The 13,612-nt window shown below is 35.9% G+C and overlaps 3 protein-coding genes across 4 annotated transcripts in view; 2 read left to right on the top strand and 1 right to left on the bottom strand.

Moving 5' to 3' along the window:
- Positions 1–4,852, top strand: part of LOC123309656 — a 73,858-nt gene extending 69,006 nt beyond the window's left edge. For both annotated transcript variants that reach the window (XM_044892870.1, XM_044892875.1), the window contains 2 exons: positions 463–659; positions 716–4,852. In XM_044892870.1, the coding sequence (XP_044748805.1) occupies positions 463–659; positions 716–4,462 (3,944 nt within the window). In that variant the 3' untranslated portion in view covers positions 4,463–4,852. The remainder of the gene's footprint in view (positions 1–462; positions 660–715) is intronic.
- A 5,395-nt stretch (positions 4,853–10,247) lies between these two features.
- On the bottom strand, positions 10,248–11,821 carry LOC123309420 (cysteine-rich PDZ-binding protein). The gene is made up of 2 exons (XM_044892536.1): positions 11,477–11,821; positions 10,248–10,577 (listed from the first exon to the last, which is right to left on the bottom strand). Exons 1-2 carry the CDS (start codon positions 11,647–11,649, stop codon positions 10,448–10,450), a joined length of 303 nt encoding a protein of 100 aa, XP_044748471.1. The 5' UTR covers positions 11,650–11,821; the 3' UTR covers positions 10,248–10,447.
- Positions 11,822–12,060: 239 nt separating this feature from the next.
- Positions 12,061–13,301, top strand: LOC123309404 (AH receptor-interacting protein). Its single transcript, XM_044892513.1, has 2 exons — positions 12,061–12,136; positions 12,235–13,301. Exon 2 carries the CDS (start codon positions 12,243–12,245, stop codon positions 13,212–13,214), a length of 972 nt encoding a protein of 323 aa, XP_044748448.1. The 5' UTR covers positions 12,061–12,136; positions 12,235–12,242; the 3' UTR covers positions 13,215–13,301.
- The last annotated feature ends 311 nt before the right edge of the window (positions 13,302–13,612 follow it).

Genomic DNA, 13,612 nt, shown 5'->3' with positions numbered 1-13,612 from the left:
GAAGTTTTCTTGAAACTTTTGCAACTATTATCAAAAAGGCTCATCGTTTGTGAAACAATATTAATCAATGAAAGCAATAAAACTAAATAACACCACGCACCTATTAAACTTTTCAGACAGTGTAACAATTAAACATAAATTATTCAATTTCTTACCTACATCCTAAAAACAAAATCACGTTCAACCCTCTCAACTCCCGAACTGTTCTGATGGCGGCCAAAATGAAGCCGCCACTAGTTGTGCCTTGTTACGAGTATGTTGCAAGCTATATTTACGATGCCGGTAGCGCAAAATTTGAATTGAAATATTTGAGGTGGTTCAAGTCTCCTACCTGAGCAAAGTCTCCCGGACTCCCGATACTTATTATTTCTGTAGTATAAGAAAATTCCGATTTTGTATTGTATTGTTATTCTTATCTCCGATCAAGAGATCTTCGTTAACTCATTCCATTCTTTTTTACAGGAGACAGAATTAAGAGCGTCACCATCAATTTCGATCATATAGTTTACGAAGATGCACTTAGTATTTTGAGCTTCGCTAGTCCCTATGAAATCAGGTTGGAGGCAAAAGGTGGTAGAATTTTATTTGGTTCATCATCGAAAAGTGGTAATCCAAGTCACCCGATTTACCGGAGTTCATCTAATGTTCATTTACAAGAGGTGATTCCTTTCAAAATATACTAAAAAATGTACCTAATATCCGTCGTTTTTTACAGGTTATGAATATGAGCAAAACGAGATTGTCCACAGAAAATTTAACAGACCCAAATAGCTCCAATCTATCCAAATCATTGAGCAATACTACGACACTAGAAAGAAAGGATTCCAAATCACCACGACCAACTCATAATCAAGTAAACAAACTCCAAAACAACATTTTCAATCCAGAACAACTGAAGAACCAGCTTGAGCAAAAAATTAATTCTGCCGAAACAGAAATGAGAATAAAAGCTGAACCGATGAAAATGGAGATTGAAGTACAGAAGACTGAAAATAAGCACCAGAAATTTGGCATCAAAGTATTTCCTACCGATCTGCAAAGAAGTCCTAAATCAGCGGAAACTTCCCAGAACGACAATAACACCAACATTGAAAAGCGAGAAGTTCACACTAGCATCGATGAAGTGGATGCCAAAACAATTTATTCACCATCTACCGATGAATTTCTGCAGGAAAAAGAGCAGTTCAATAGAAATGATACTGCATACGGATCAGGCTTGAAACGGGACGAGAATGGTATTCCTCAAGAAATTCCCAGTCATATGCTGAATGCTGCTGTTGCGGCAAGAAGAAATCGAAAGAGTCAAGCGGACATGATATTCAGTGAGGAAGATTCTAAAGTACTCAAGAAAACCAAAGGAAAAGCTCCTTCACCCCCTACTGATGACAAAAGCAAAAAATCGAATGAAAATTTTAACCTCACAGATATCTCCTCGGACATGGAAGTCAGTCCCCAGTGCTCCCTTCATAATGTTGAATACAATTCAATACAAGCAGAAAATGGAGCTTCAAACGATAACGGAATGAAGAATTTCGAAGAAGATTCAGAAGAAGAGACTGATAAGCATTCATCAGTAAACACCATAGAGCTAAACTCCTGCGATATAACAATTCATCAAGGTGAAAATGATGAAAAACAAAGCAGGAAAACTGCTAGTACTGGCGATTTAACGAGAATACATAAGACCAGAATATCCAGCTCAGGAACACTTGAAAGGGCGCAAAGTTTGGATATAACGGATTCTGGTATTCCAAATTTAACCAAAAATACAAAAGGAGGGAAAGACAGATTTGACTTAGATTCGGACGAGGATTTCTTTGGGCAAGTAATGCTCAACAAAGAGCCGAGACTGTCGTTAATTCTTGATGGATTGAATACTTTTCAGAGGAACAGACTGAAGAAATCAACCGAATGGGGTAACTTGGAAGATGCCATTCTCAGGTCGAACAGAGAGGAGGAAAGCATTTCTCCTGATACAGTCCACAATCATTCACCTGCAAATTCGAGTTTCAATTTTGCAGAACAAAGTGCAGAATTCAATGCTGTAGTGAATAAAATCAATGAAATAAAAAAGGAATCACAAGAGATAGAGTACGTTAAAATGAAAGAATCTAACGATGACCTGCATCAAAACATAATTCAACAAAATGATCAAGAAAAATTGAACTTGAGTGAAAAACCCAAGAATCAACTGTGGCCTACAGAAACTGAAACATCTATAACTATACAACCAGTGAACCCAATAAGAGTGAGGCAAAAATCTACGGATGTGACAACGCCAAAAATCAATCATACGAATAAAACGAACATCCAGAACGAAATTTGGCCAAAAGAACTAGAAGAAATTGATCAAAGGCCAGTTGGGAAGAATGAACCGGGTATCACATCTTCGATATACAAAATTGAAACATATAAACCAAAGTACGAATTTGGAACCGTGAGCCCAAGAAATTTCGTATCAGTTTCAACAGAAAGTCATTCAAGCGGGACAGAACATGAAAAAATAGATATTGAACCAACACGTACGATTTCCAGAACTATTCTCGCAGAAAATTCGAATGAAAAGCCAGATTTTCCACTGGAAAACTCCAACAATACTGATTCGATAATTGAAATTGTGGCGAATTCGATTAATATTGATGATATGATTATGTCGGAAACACCACCAGAAGATATTTCAGAACTTGAAACTATAGAAATGAAGAATAGGGAAACATCAAATAATAATGAAATAACAACGGTGAATGTGAATTCGAACATAGAATCAATAGAAATAACACCGGAGAAAACTAAAATGGATAAAGTAAAATTACATAAGAGACAGCAGATACCAACAAAGGACAGTGAAAAACTTCTTCCACCTGAAATGTGCGAGACAGATATTGAGAAAGAAATGTTCGCTGAAGCGGGTACTGAAGTTTCAGAAAGTTTGAATTCAGAATTTATCGCATCAAGCAGCATGAGGAGTAACGTAGAAAGTCATTCGGAATTTGAGAGGAACTCTGAAACAGGTGAATTATATACAGCAATGAATAATACTGACGAATCTAAAACCTTGACTGACACCGCACCAAAGTATACCAAGGACACGGAAAGTTTCATCTTCAATGAAAAATATTCGAATAATCAAGAAGGAACTTATGATCTACGCGGGGACACTAATGTCTCAGACGACATCAAGGTCAGCCGTCATTCCTTTGGTAGCTTAGAGAGACCGAAATCTGATGATGCAAAATCGATCGAATCAACCAAATATTCAAGTAGCGTAATCAACGTCACCGTCAACAATGTTCACGCAGAAAATGGAACACCAAGTATGCACAGTTTGGAATTATCCGTGAATGGTTCATCTGGAGAGGCCACGAATTCACTGCAGAGTGAAAGTGAGTTATACACTACAGCACTGAACCAGTCTTTGAAAACGGAAAGGGAAACGAGTAAAATCTCCATCAACACCCCCGACCTGATAAAAAACGCTACAATTACCGAAGCAATCAATACGCTAAATGGTGATATGAACCAGATGGTAAGCTTTGAGGAAAGCTCCAATGTTGATCAAAAACGTGCAATAACTATAAACTCAACAAATCACTCGGAAACTGTCGATATGGGAAATCTGAAATCCAGTATGGAAAATTTAAGCAAGCACTCTAGTTTGACATACATAACTGAAATTCAGGTAACACCAACAAACACAAATCCAAATGTATCGGAAATTGAAATCTTAACATCAACAAATAAAGCATCGCCGCATTCCAAAAGTTTAGAAGCTGAAAGTTACGTGAAGAGCTACGAAATCAAAGATATGGAACCCAACAAAGAAACTAAAACCACATTTGAAGTGAAAGATATTAGCGAACGCTCTTCCTCATCGTTCAAAATCGATCCTGAGAAAGAATTACACAAAATACAAGAAATTGCTCAAGAACAGTTAAAAAAATTGCCAGAAATGAGATTCAGTACCTCGAGTTATGAAAACTCCATTAAGAATGTGGAAAAAAGGCAGTCACAGGTAGAACTTTTGAAATCAAATTTTGAGAAATCACCTCCGAAAACCCCTAAAACTGACATAACAAGGTCCCGTATACCAATATCGACTACAATGAAAACGCCACCAACTACACCTGAACATAAAGAAAGCAGTGCGAACGCAGACAATGAAAAGGAATTATTCGAAATAATGTCATCCTCTGTGCATTCAACACCAATGGTGAACACAACTAAATATCAAAAACCAGCAGTTACGAAAAATGTAACTGTAACATCTATACGAACCAATTCACGAATACCGTCAGGGTTACCGGTTAGTGGCATTAGGCCTCCCGTACCACCAAAAAGAACTGATCAAGATAATGATTCACTGAGCTCCACCAATAGCAGTATCAGTAGTTTTAAACAATGGGTATTCAACCCAGTAAATTCAGTAACGAGTATTCCTTCCCCTGGAAAGCAAGAGAAATAATTCGTGGTTCTAAAAGTGTTATATGTAAAATCCCTTCAAAATATGAAATTAAGAATCCTTAAAGGTATGTTACAAGTTATGATGATGAAATCTGAAACATACTTTTCATTGAATTGAATTAATTAATTTATCACATCAGTAATGTGATTACATCCGTTAATGTTATGTGGATTTGTAAGATTATTCTACTTATGTAATTAATATTTTTATGTCAGTATAATTGTTATCGAGAAATCTTTTTCGTATGTATATATTTGTATGTTATTATTTGAGAGAGAAAAACTACATCAATTTAAATCAATTTTTATACCTCTAAAACATTCTGTTTGTTGAATATTTTTGTAAAAAAATATGTATGTGAGTTTGGATATAAATAAACTTTTAAGAATATTTCTTACCAAAAAATCAACTGCGGCCAATAATATACAAGGGCAGCTCGTCAGAGGAGGCAAGGCAGGCTACACCTCCCCATACAGCTTACGGCCGTTTTCAATAAACCTATCTATCCATCGTTTCGCTTACTGACGATTAGTAACCGTTGGTAACCATTCTAAAATATATCTACAGATACATCATAGAAACGAAATCACATGCATTTTCTATCTTCAGTAACTGAAACAATGGATAGATAGGATTATTGAAAACGGCCGTAAGTCTATATACTATATACTAAAAGGAATTGGAACATAGAAAATAGAAATGGTAAAAATAGGAGGTAGTAAACGCTTCAAATGAGCCCGAAAGGCTCCGAAGAGAACGAAGGCGGAGCCCGAGTTCCCTAGTATATATGTACTAAAATACATTCATTTTTTTTCTGATACATCCTAATTTGCAGAAAGTATTTCCGAATACCCCGAACTAGACATTCAGATAAAATTCAGCTCATTTTTCAGTCCTCCACTCATAAACAATTATACAATAAACATAACAGACGCGTACGCCGCGCCGAATGTGAATATTTCCTAGCACTGTCTAGGAGGTTATTCTGCCCTTTTCTCATAAAGTAAATCAAGATCACAGAACATAAACATCATGATCAAGATAGAGGAGAAACTGAGATAGAAAACCCCGAAACTCTATTTTAGTTCCATAAACACCCGGTGTTTTCTGTGCTTTTGCTTTCGCTATAATAGTATTGTAACTCATGCGTACGTTATCTTGACTCACAATCTAGCCTAATAAGAATTCAGCTGAATTGAATGTAACGGCTTCGTGGGGAAATCGAACTTCCGGAAATTTTTGATATATTCTTTTGTTAGGTTAGGTTAGGTTAGTTGATGACTGGAAAGGTCTTTTTGTTTCTGATTTGTTGGCGCTCTGTGCAGGACCACTGGGCAATACTGCTATAAGCAAAGATTAGACATAGAGCCAGCTTAGCTTCTTCGGCACAATTCCTCAAGTATTTCCATAAATTCTAATATTCTAAAGACAGGTCTAACCGTCGCGTTGCACCAATATTGAATAATGATTAGTTTTTCCTGAAAGACAGCTGTGATTGTTATTGCATCGTCACTGCTCTTCAGCAAGACAACTATAGCTGATGATAACAATTAGATTATAGACCAGGAGAAACCAAAGACACCACAAAGCGTGGTTATAATATTACTTGAGCTCAGCATTGTGCTAATCCAGTTCGTTATGGTAAGACGGACGCCCCTAACTATGGCAGGCTTCACCAAGAACTAAGTGGGGGCAACGTTAAAGGCGCCTTCAATATATAGAAAGGCAGCAACATAGGTCTATCGTCCCTCTCGAATTGAGTGAGCCGTAGATCCTACACACAAGGATGTTGAAGCAAGATTAGTAGATTTGCATTTCTGGTATATCTACATATTGTTGAGCATGCAGGGAATGATTGCGCAGAATCACCACTATGATGTGCTCATCCATTACCTTCTGCAGGGTTTTCAGCTCAAACGATATAAGACTTATCGGTCGGAATGATTTAGGCTGCGAGTCGGTTTTACACACCTTGGGAGAATGTGCACGACTTTGACCTTCCCTCAGTTAAATTGAATAAAGAACCTTTTGAAGCAGAGCCGGAAAGATTTAATCGTCATCTGGCGCTTTATTATATGGAAGAAAGGATAAGACCACCCTTCTCACCGCGCTTGCAGTGATGAGTTTGTTGCTGGGTGACTTGCTATAACTGGTTTGTCCTCTGTATCTGCGTAATCGGGAAGTGGGAGTCAGCCATAACCTAAAGGGTTTCTGCACCACAGACTGTATAAGACCCGTCTGGTATATTGACAGACCCCAGCGTCGTGAACCACGCCATGGAGAGAAGTTTATGGAGACTGGTCCCACAAGCAACATCTTGGAGATGCTGCAGAAATGTTTCCATAACTCTCTTTTGACCCTTCTAACTTCCTTGTTATACAAGGCGAAGATTTGGCTTTAGTTTTCCCAGTCACCTGACGACTTTGCTTGGTTGAAATTTTTCTAAACTTCTTTAGGAAGTGTCTCTAAATTGGGGTTACACCTGGATACGTTTCTATAATCGGATTAATTCCTTAGTTGGCAGTTTTCATGGTACACATTGGCTTGACCAATTGGATTGGCTATCTACATCTTCATAGGATGTAGTGTTCCAAATTAGGGATTAATAGTTTTCAAACCTCCCAATGGGGAATTCCCCTCAATTTTGGTTCTTACTGCATATGCAAGTTTAAACTGAATAAGAAATGGATCACGCCTTCACAGTAAGGCAGGTAAATAATAAACGAATTAATTCAGATGCATAACATCCGCAGATAATGAAATCAACGAATGTTACGATCTGAATCGAACTAACAAACTACCATCGCTCGAAGTATGACCAGAATTTTCATTTCGTCGACAAAGAGTAGATGCTGACCATGGTTTCGGTCTTATTTGACCTCGTCAGAGCAACAAAACTCATTCGTCAACGAAATGCTATGAATTGCCGGCTCCTTTTATTCCATATCAGTAGCGGGTATGATGTATAAATACATCGTACCGACATCTGACAGAGAAACGGGAACCAACCCAATTCAATTTCCTAACTCTCAGAGCGAAGATAGCAGTATGCATCCATATGCTTTATTCCCATATTGCAGACATCGTATATTGCGATAATTAAGCAAGGGAAAAAGCGCGGAAAGGTTCGGATCATGGCAGTTACCGATCTGCCGTGGACATGTAAAATAAGAATGTGACGAGGTCAAATAAGACCGAAACCATGGTCAGCATCTACTCTTTGTCGACGAAATGAAAATTCTGGTCATACTTCGAGCGATGGTAGTTTGTTAGTTCGATTTAGATCGTAACATTCGTTGATTTCATTATCTGCGGATGTTATGCATCTGAATTAATTTGATTATTATTTACCTGCCTTACTATGAAGGCGTGATCCATTTCTTAGTTTCCATGTACGCGACAGATCGGTTACTGTCATGATCCGAACCTTTCCGCGCTTTTTCCCTTGCTTAATTATCGTAATATACGATATCTGCAATATGGGAATAAAGCATATGGATGCATACTGCTATCTTCGCTCTGAGAGTTAGGAAATTGAATTGGGTTGGTTCCCGTTTCTCTGTCAGATGTCGGTACGATGTATTTATACACAATACCCGCTACTGATATGGAATAAAAGGAGCCGGCAATTCATAGCATTTCGCTGACGAATGAGTTTTGTTGCTCTGACGAGGTCAAATAAAGCCGAAACCATGGTCAGCATCTACTCTTTGTCGGCGAAATGAAATTTCTGGTAATACTTCGAGCGATGGTAGTTTGTTAGTTCGATTTAGATCGTAACATTCGTTGATTGAATTATCTGCGGATGTTATGCATCTGAATTAATTTGTTTATTGAAACTGAATAATTATGAGTTTCATTCATGAATTTTTCAAATGCACCTCGGAATCTCGGAAACTATTCAAAATCATTCTTCAAATATGGGGTTTGGAAATTTAAATCACTTGGTTTCAGGGTCCGACCGAAACTAGTTTTTACGGCCGAAACCGAAACCGAATTTCGGCTACGGTCTCAGTTTCGGCCGAAAACGAAACCGAAACCGAAACTTCAATAATGCCATGTTTTCGTGGAAGAAAATTCATCATAATCAGTCATTATTTTTCACTTATATACATAATAATAATCTCGATAATCTGATCTTAAAACTGATAATCAATATAAATACATATAATTATTTTTTGAATCCAGTGAATAATTTGTGGTTTTAAAAAAATGTCGAAATGAAATGAGTAATTCCTTCCATATCTTTCCAATTTCATTAAACTTCGAATAACACACACTAGTGGAAAACATGAAATGAAGAATGCAAACAGAAATATTTTTTCTCAATATTTTTAATTGTACGAGAATATTCTTTCAACTTTAGGAAAAGAGAATATCTTCTAAATTTTGCTCATTTTGATGACTATCTTGTCAATGAACCAAAGTTAACTCAGAATGCCGATCAAAAAAGCTATAGAGATCTTTATTCAACGTTATTTAACGACAACCAGTGGCGGATTTGCCTTAATGCTAAAAGTAGGCCTGATATGGCGGCTGTTCGTGACAAAAACAGAGTAGGTGAAAATAATTTGACTAAATTCAACAGGGCTAAGTGCCTAGCAGGTTGCAAATCCGCTATTGACGACAACGTGAATGATATTGTAGATTTTATTTCATATACATGATGTGAATGAAACCAATAGAAAATAAGACTTTTGTCTTCGTCTTCTTCTATCGTTTTGAGATACTGTTGTGATTTATAGGTCATGATAGCCGTACCGAAATTTAACAGCAAACAGCACTAATGGAAAGTTCGCTGCGCCAAGACCAGTCACGCAAATGATTCGATATCATCCAGCGAGGACAATTACAATGAGCGCATACGCGATGAATAACGAAAGAGTAACAATTCTATGGATAACCCTTAGCAGCGCAGCTGCACCGAACTCAGTTTCGGTTACGGCTGTAGTTTCGGCTGGATTTTGGCCGAAAACGAAACTGAGCCGAAACCTGCTTTTTTGGCGGAAACTAGGCCGAAACCGAAAACGAAAGTTCGGTCGGACTCTACTTGGTTTCGAGTTTACGATTTGGCAACAGCGCCTACTAGACAATGAAAAGAACAATGTCCGATCAGCTTGTTTATAAAATAACAGATGTTGATTTACAGGCGCGTACTTAATGGCGAGCTTCAACTGCAACCGGCCATAAAAATCCCATAAAATTTTACGACTCGTTCGTTCCAGACTTCATAGACAACCTTCTTTGTCTATCTCATCAAGATAATGTATTTGTTGTCCTTTATTATCAAGGCATATTTCAGTCGATGTTGCCAACTTGTGCAATCGAAATGAAACGCTTTAAATTTTAAATACCCATTTTTATTTTACATTTTTAGGTGCTTAAAATGATTTTTTTAGGAAACGGTTGAAATGGTTATTTCAAAATGTGACGTTTCAAAGATATTTCATAAAAAATACATCATTTTCGTCAGAAGGAGTATTCCCTATTGGTCAAACTGGAATTGCAATATTCCTAAATGGGTTTGCCGCCTAATTCCATTTTAAATTGAATGTTTTGGTGATCTGAAACAGAGGCAATGTCTGATGCCCTCTATTTAGTAATTTTAGTTTAGTCCAGTAATTTTATGTTGAAAAACATTGGAAACAGTACTCAGTTCAACGGGGGTAAGGTTTTTGTTAAACTGTGTATTGCCTCTCATATATTTATGAATTTGAAAGGAAAAAATCTATATGTAGCTATTAATCTATCTCCAGGGTAAACAGTATGAATAAATAAGTAAAAATCCAGTGGTGTAGGTTGATATTCATTAGGTTTAAATTAGAAGACATTATTTTGAATTCAATCACATAACAATTGTTGGTATTATCCATATAGATTATTGGTAACAAATATACAAATTAAAAATAACTTGAAAGTCTAAATATCGAACATGAATATTCCTTTGATCCCTATATAGTCAATAGATTATAAAACAAAGTCATACTATGCAGAAGATTGCCTGTAGTTTTTAGTACTCAGCATTTTCTTTCCACACATAGCACAAATTCCTTTTTTATAAGCACAAGCTTGGCAATAATGTGATCCTGCTTGATGTACTTTCTGTCGACATATCCTGCAATAAATAAAAAAATAAACCAACAATATTCAACTAACTAAATTAAAAAGTACAATTTTCAATGTTTTTGAATTTCATAATATGTGAGCATGTTGTCCAAGCCTTAAAAAAGTAATTTCGATATACAGATTACAAAAATTTAATGCCGAACATAGGGAACGCAATGAGAAAGAGGAGGACTGTAAAAATGCAATCTCCCAGTGCGAGAATAATTTCATTACAGGTGTTGAATTCTTCGATATTCAACTTGACAGCTCCATATTTGATTTGCCCCACTTATTTTCAAGTGAACTGCTCATATCTCATCGGCTACGAGATACTAGTTTTTCCATCATGAACGTCAGGCTACGAACTCGCCTCTAATGACAAAGTGTAGTAGGAACTGATTCAGACAGCGGTCCATATGAACATTCAATTATATTACGTTATCCTGATTCTCCCTTGGTACCGAAATATACCTCAGAAGCTCTGTGAGCTTGTACGAGTTCAGAGAATTAGAGAATCAGAGATAATTTATCACATTCAATATACCTAATTATTTTCGCAATGGGCGACAGTCCTCTTCTTTCTTGGGGCAATTCCCACATTCAGAGTAGAATTTTTGCAATTTATATATGGAAATTACTTATAATATGCATATAATAGAAAGAAATAATACAATGCAATATGCACTAGACTACATTCTGAGAAATTAAACTATTACTTTTTATTTCTCTATAGTCTATATCTATACTCATAATACAATTTAACTGGAAACAAGATACCACAATTGAAATGGTGCAAGAATAATACATAGTACAGCACATCCACTGAACAAAAACAGATGAGATACAATAAAGAGGAGAAGTATTATCATTCTACATATATTGTTAGGTTCGATAATGCCTAATTCTTACCTACATGTTGCGAATTTGCTAGTGTATGGATTAAATCTATTAACACTCGCGGTCAAGGCTTTGTTTTCATTTACTTTTCTTCCACCACCTTCAGTAGTATTTCGTGCTCCACTTTTCCATGGATCAGGTGTTATAACTTTACCTAATTTCTTTTCGCACTTTTCGCATACCATTTTACTGAAGTTCAATTCAATTAATTCCAATTGAAAAATATCCGTAAAACAGAGACAATTGTTATCTTGTCTCAGGGGTCTATTCAAAGATATAATAATAATATTTTGGTTCTAATATTTATTTACATTCACATATTTTGATGTTTCGTGATTGACATTTGACATAGAGGTGAGCTACTTACAGGTTGAGGTTAGAATAACTGAATCACTAAAATACCGAAGACCACTGAACATATAAAGAAAGAGTAACTCTTTGATATAAACATAATTAAAATTTAATTAATTAAGCTTATTAATTAGTCTACGTTGGAAAGTAAGTTACGTACGGAGAAGTAGTATATATCTATGGTCTTATGTCCTTACGTGAATGTGAATGCTGAAATATGACATTTCATGTAACAAACATAAATATTGATATTGATTTCCAAATCATCTTAAAATTTTATCTCATATCACTCACCACTCACATCAATCATCAATTCGTTTCCACAGATAATAGAGTATAAGTCCATTTTTTTTTCTTTGAGGAAAAAATGTAATTTTTTAAGTGTTCGATTTGAAGTAGAAGATCCGAAGACCAACTTACACTGAGCATGAATCCTGACGAATCCAGACCAATAATTAAAGAAATTCTCTATGCAGGTGCTAAAAAAATTGCTTTTAGAGAAGGGACTAAAGTGCATTTTCATTTCCAAACGAGAATTTTGAATAATGATAACACATTATTAGATGACTCAAAAAAGTTGGGTCAGGGTAAACCCGTAGAACTATTGATAGGCAAAAAATTCAAATTAGAAGTATGGGAGTCTATTTTGAGAGGTATGGCATTGAATGAAGTGAGCCGGTTTAGAGTTCATAAATCTTTAGTGCTCGAGTACCCCTTTGTGTCTAAAGTTCTCAGGGATTCACACAAGCCTAAAGAGGAAAGATCTAATACTCACTGTTGTGCGATGACACTTCAAACTGAAGGAATTGGATACAATGATCTCAATAATTTAATCAAACAACCAGAAAATTTAGAATTCATTATGGAAATAGTTGAAGTAGAGCAACCTGAACAATATGAGAAAGAAACCTGGCAGTTAACAGAGAATGAACTTCTGGAGCTTGTTCCAAAGCTTAAAGAACAGGGCAATGATCACTATAAATTGAAAAAATTCAAAGAAGCCTCAGAACTATATGCTAAGGCCATTGGAGTTCTAGAACAGTTGATGGTTAAGGAGAAGCCTCATGATGATGACTGGAATAAATTAAATGAACAAAAAATGCTACTATTATTGAACTATTCTCAATGCCTCTTGAATATTGGCGATTATTATGGTACTATTGAGCATTGTACCACTGTATTGAATTGTAAGAAAGATAATGTAAAAGCACTTTATAGACGAGGAAAAGCTCATGTTGGTGCATGGAACCCAGAGAAAGCAAAAAGTGATTTCTTAAAAGTTATTGAATTGGATCCATCTATGGAAACTGTAGTTAAGAAGGAATTGGCCAACTTGGAACATTTGATGAAAGGGAAGAATTTGGCTGATAAAGAGAAGATGAAAAAGTTATTCATGTAAACTTGTATAAATGTATAATTTTTGTATATATGCAGATGTATAATTGTACAGAACACTTTACAAAATAAATTGAAACATAAGTTTCAATGTGCTTGATTATAAGTTCAATAATAACTCCACAATGAAAATATTCAAATGAATTCCAGAGAATGCAGGTGTTTTAATTATGACTGTGGTTGCTACAATATTTATTTGAACTTGAATGCGATGAACGAAAATAAAATCGCCGATATCGAACGTCTAACCTACATACTACGTGCATAGGCTAGCTTCAAGAAGATAAAGCGATATTGCTAATTATCAAAGATTATAGACTATAATCTTTGCTAATTATCTTCTTGAGCTATTTTTGTTGATTATCGATAAAATAATAATAAGATGTTTCTATGGGCACGAAT

This window comes from Coccinella septempunctata, chromosome 1 (genome assembly GCF_907165205.1).
Source record: "Coccinella septempunctata chromosome 1, icCocSept1.1, whole genome shotgun sequence".
NCBI classification, from domain to species: Eukaryota; Metazoa; Arthropoda; class Insecta; order Coleoptera; family Coccinellidae; genus Coccinella; species Coccinella septempunctata.
The sequence above is the reverse complement of the archived record's forward strand: the minus strand, read 5'-3'. Positions and strand labels throughout refer to the sequence as shown.

Coding starts and splice junctions, on each gene's coding strand:
- LOC123309404 (XM_044892513.1), top strand. CDS start 12,243: ATGAATCCTGACGAATCCAGACCAATAATTAAAGAAATTCTCTATGCA.
- LOC123309420 (XM_044892536.1), bottom strand. CDS start 11,649: ATGGTATGCGAAAAGTGCGAAAAGAAATTAGGTAAAGTTATAACACCT. Junction 10,578..11,476: donor AGCAAATTCGCAACATGTAG/GTAAGAATTAGG, acceptor TATTTATTGCAG/GATATGTCGACAGAAAGTAC.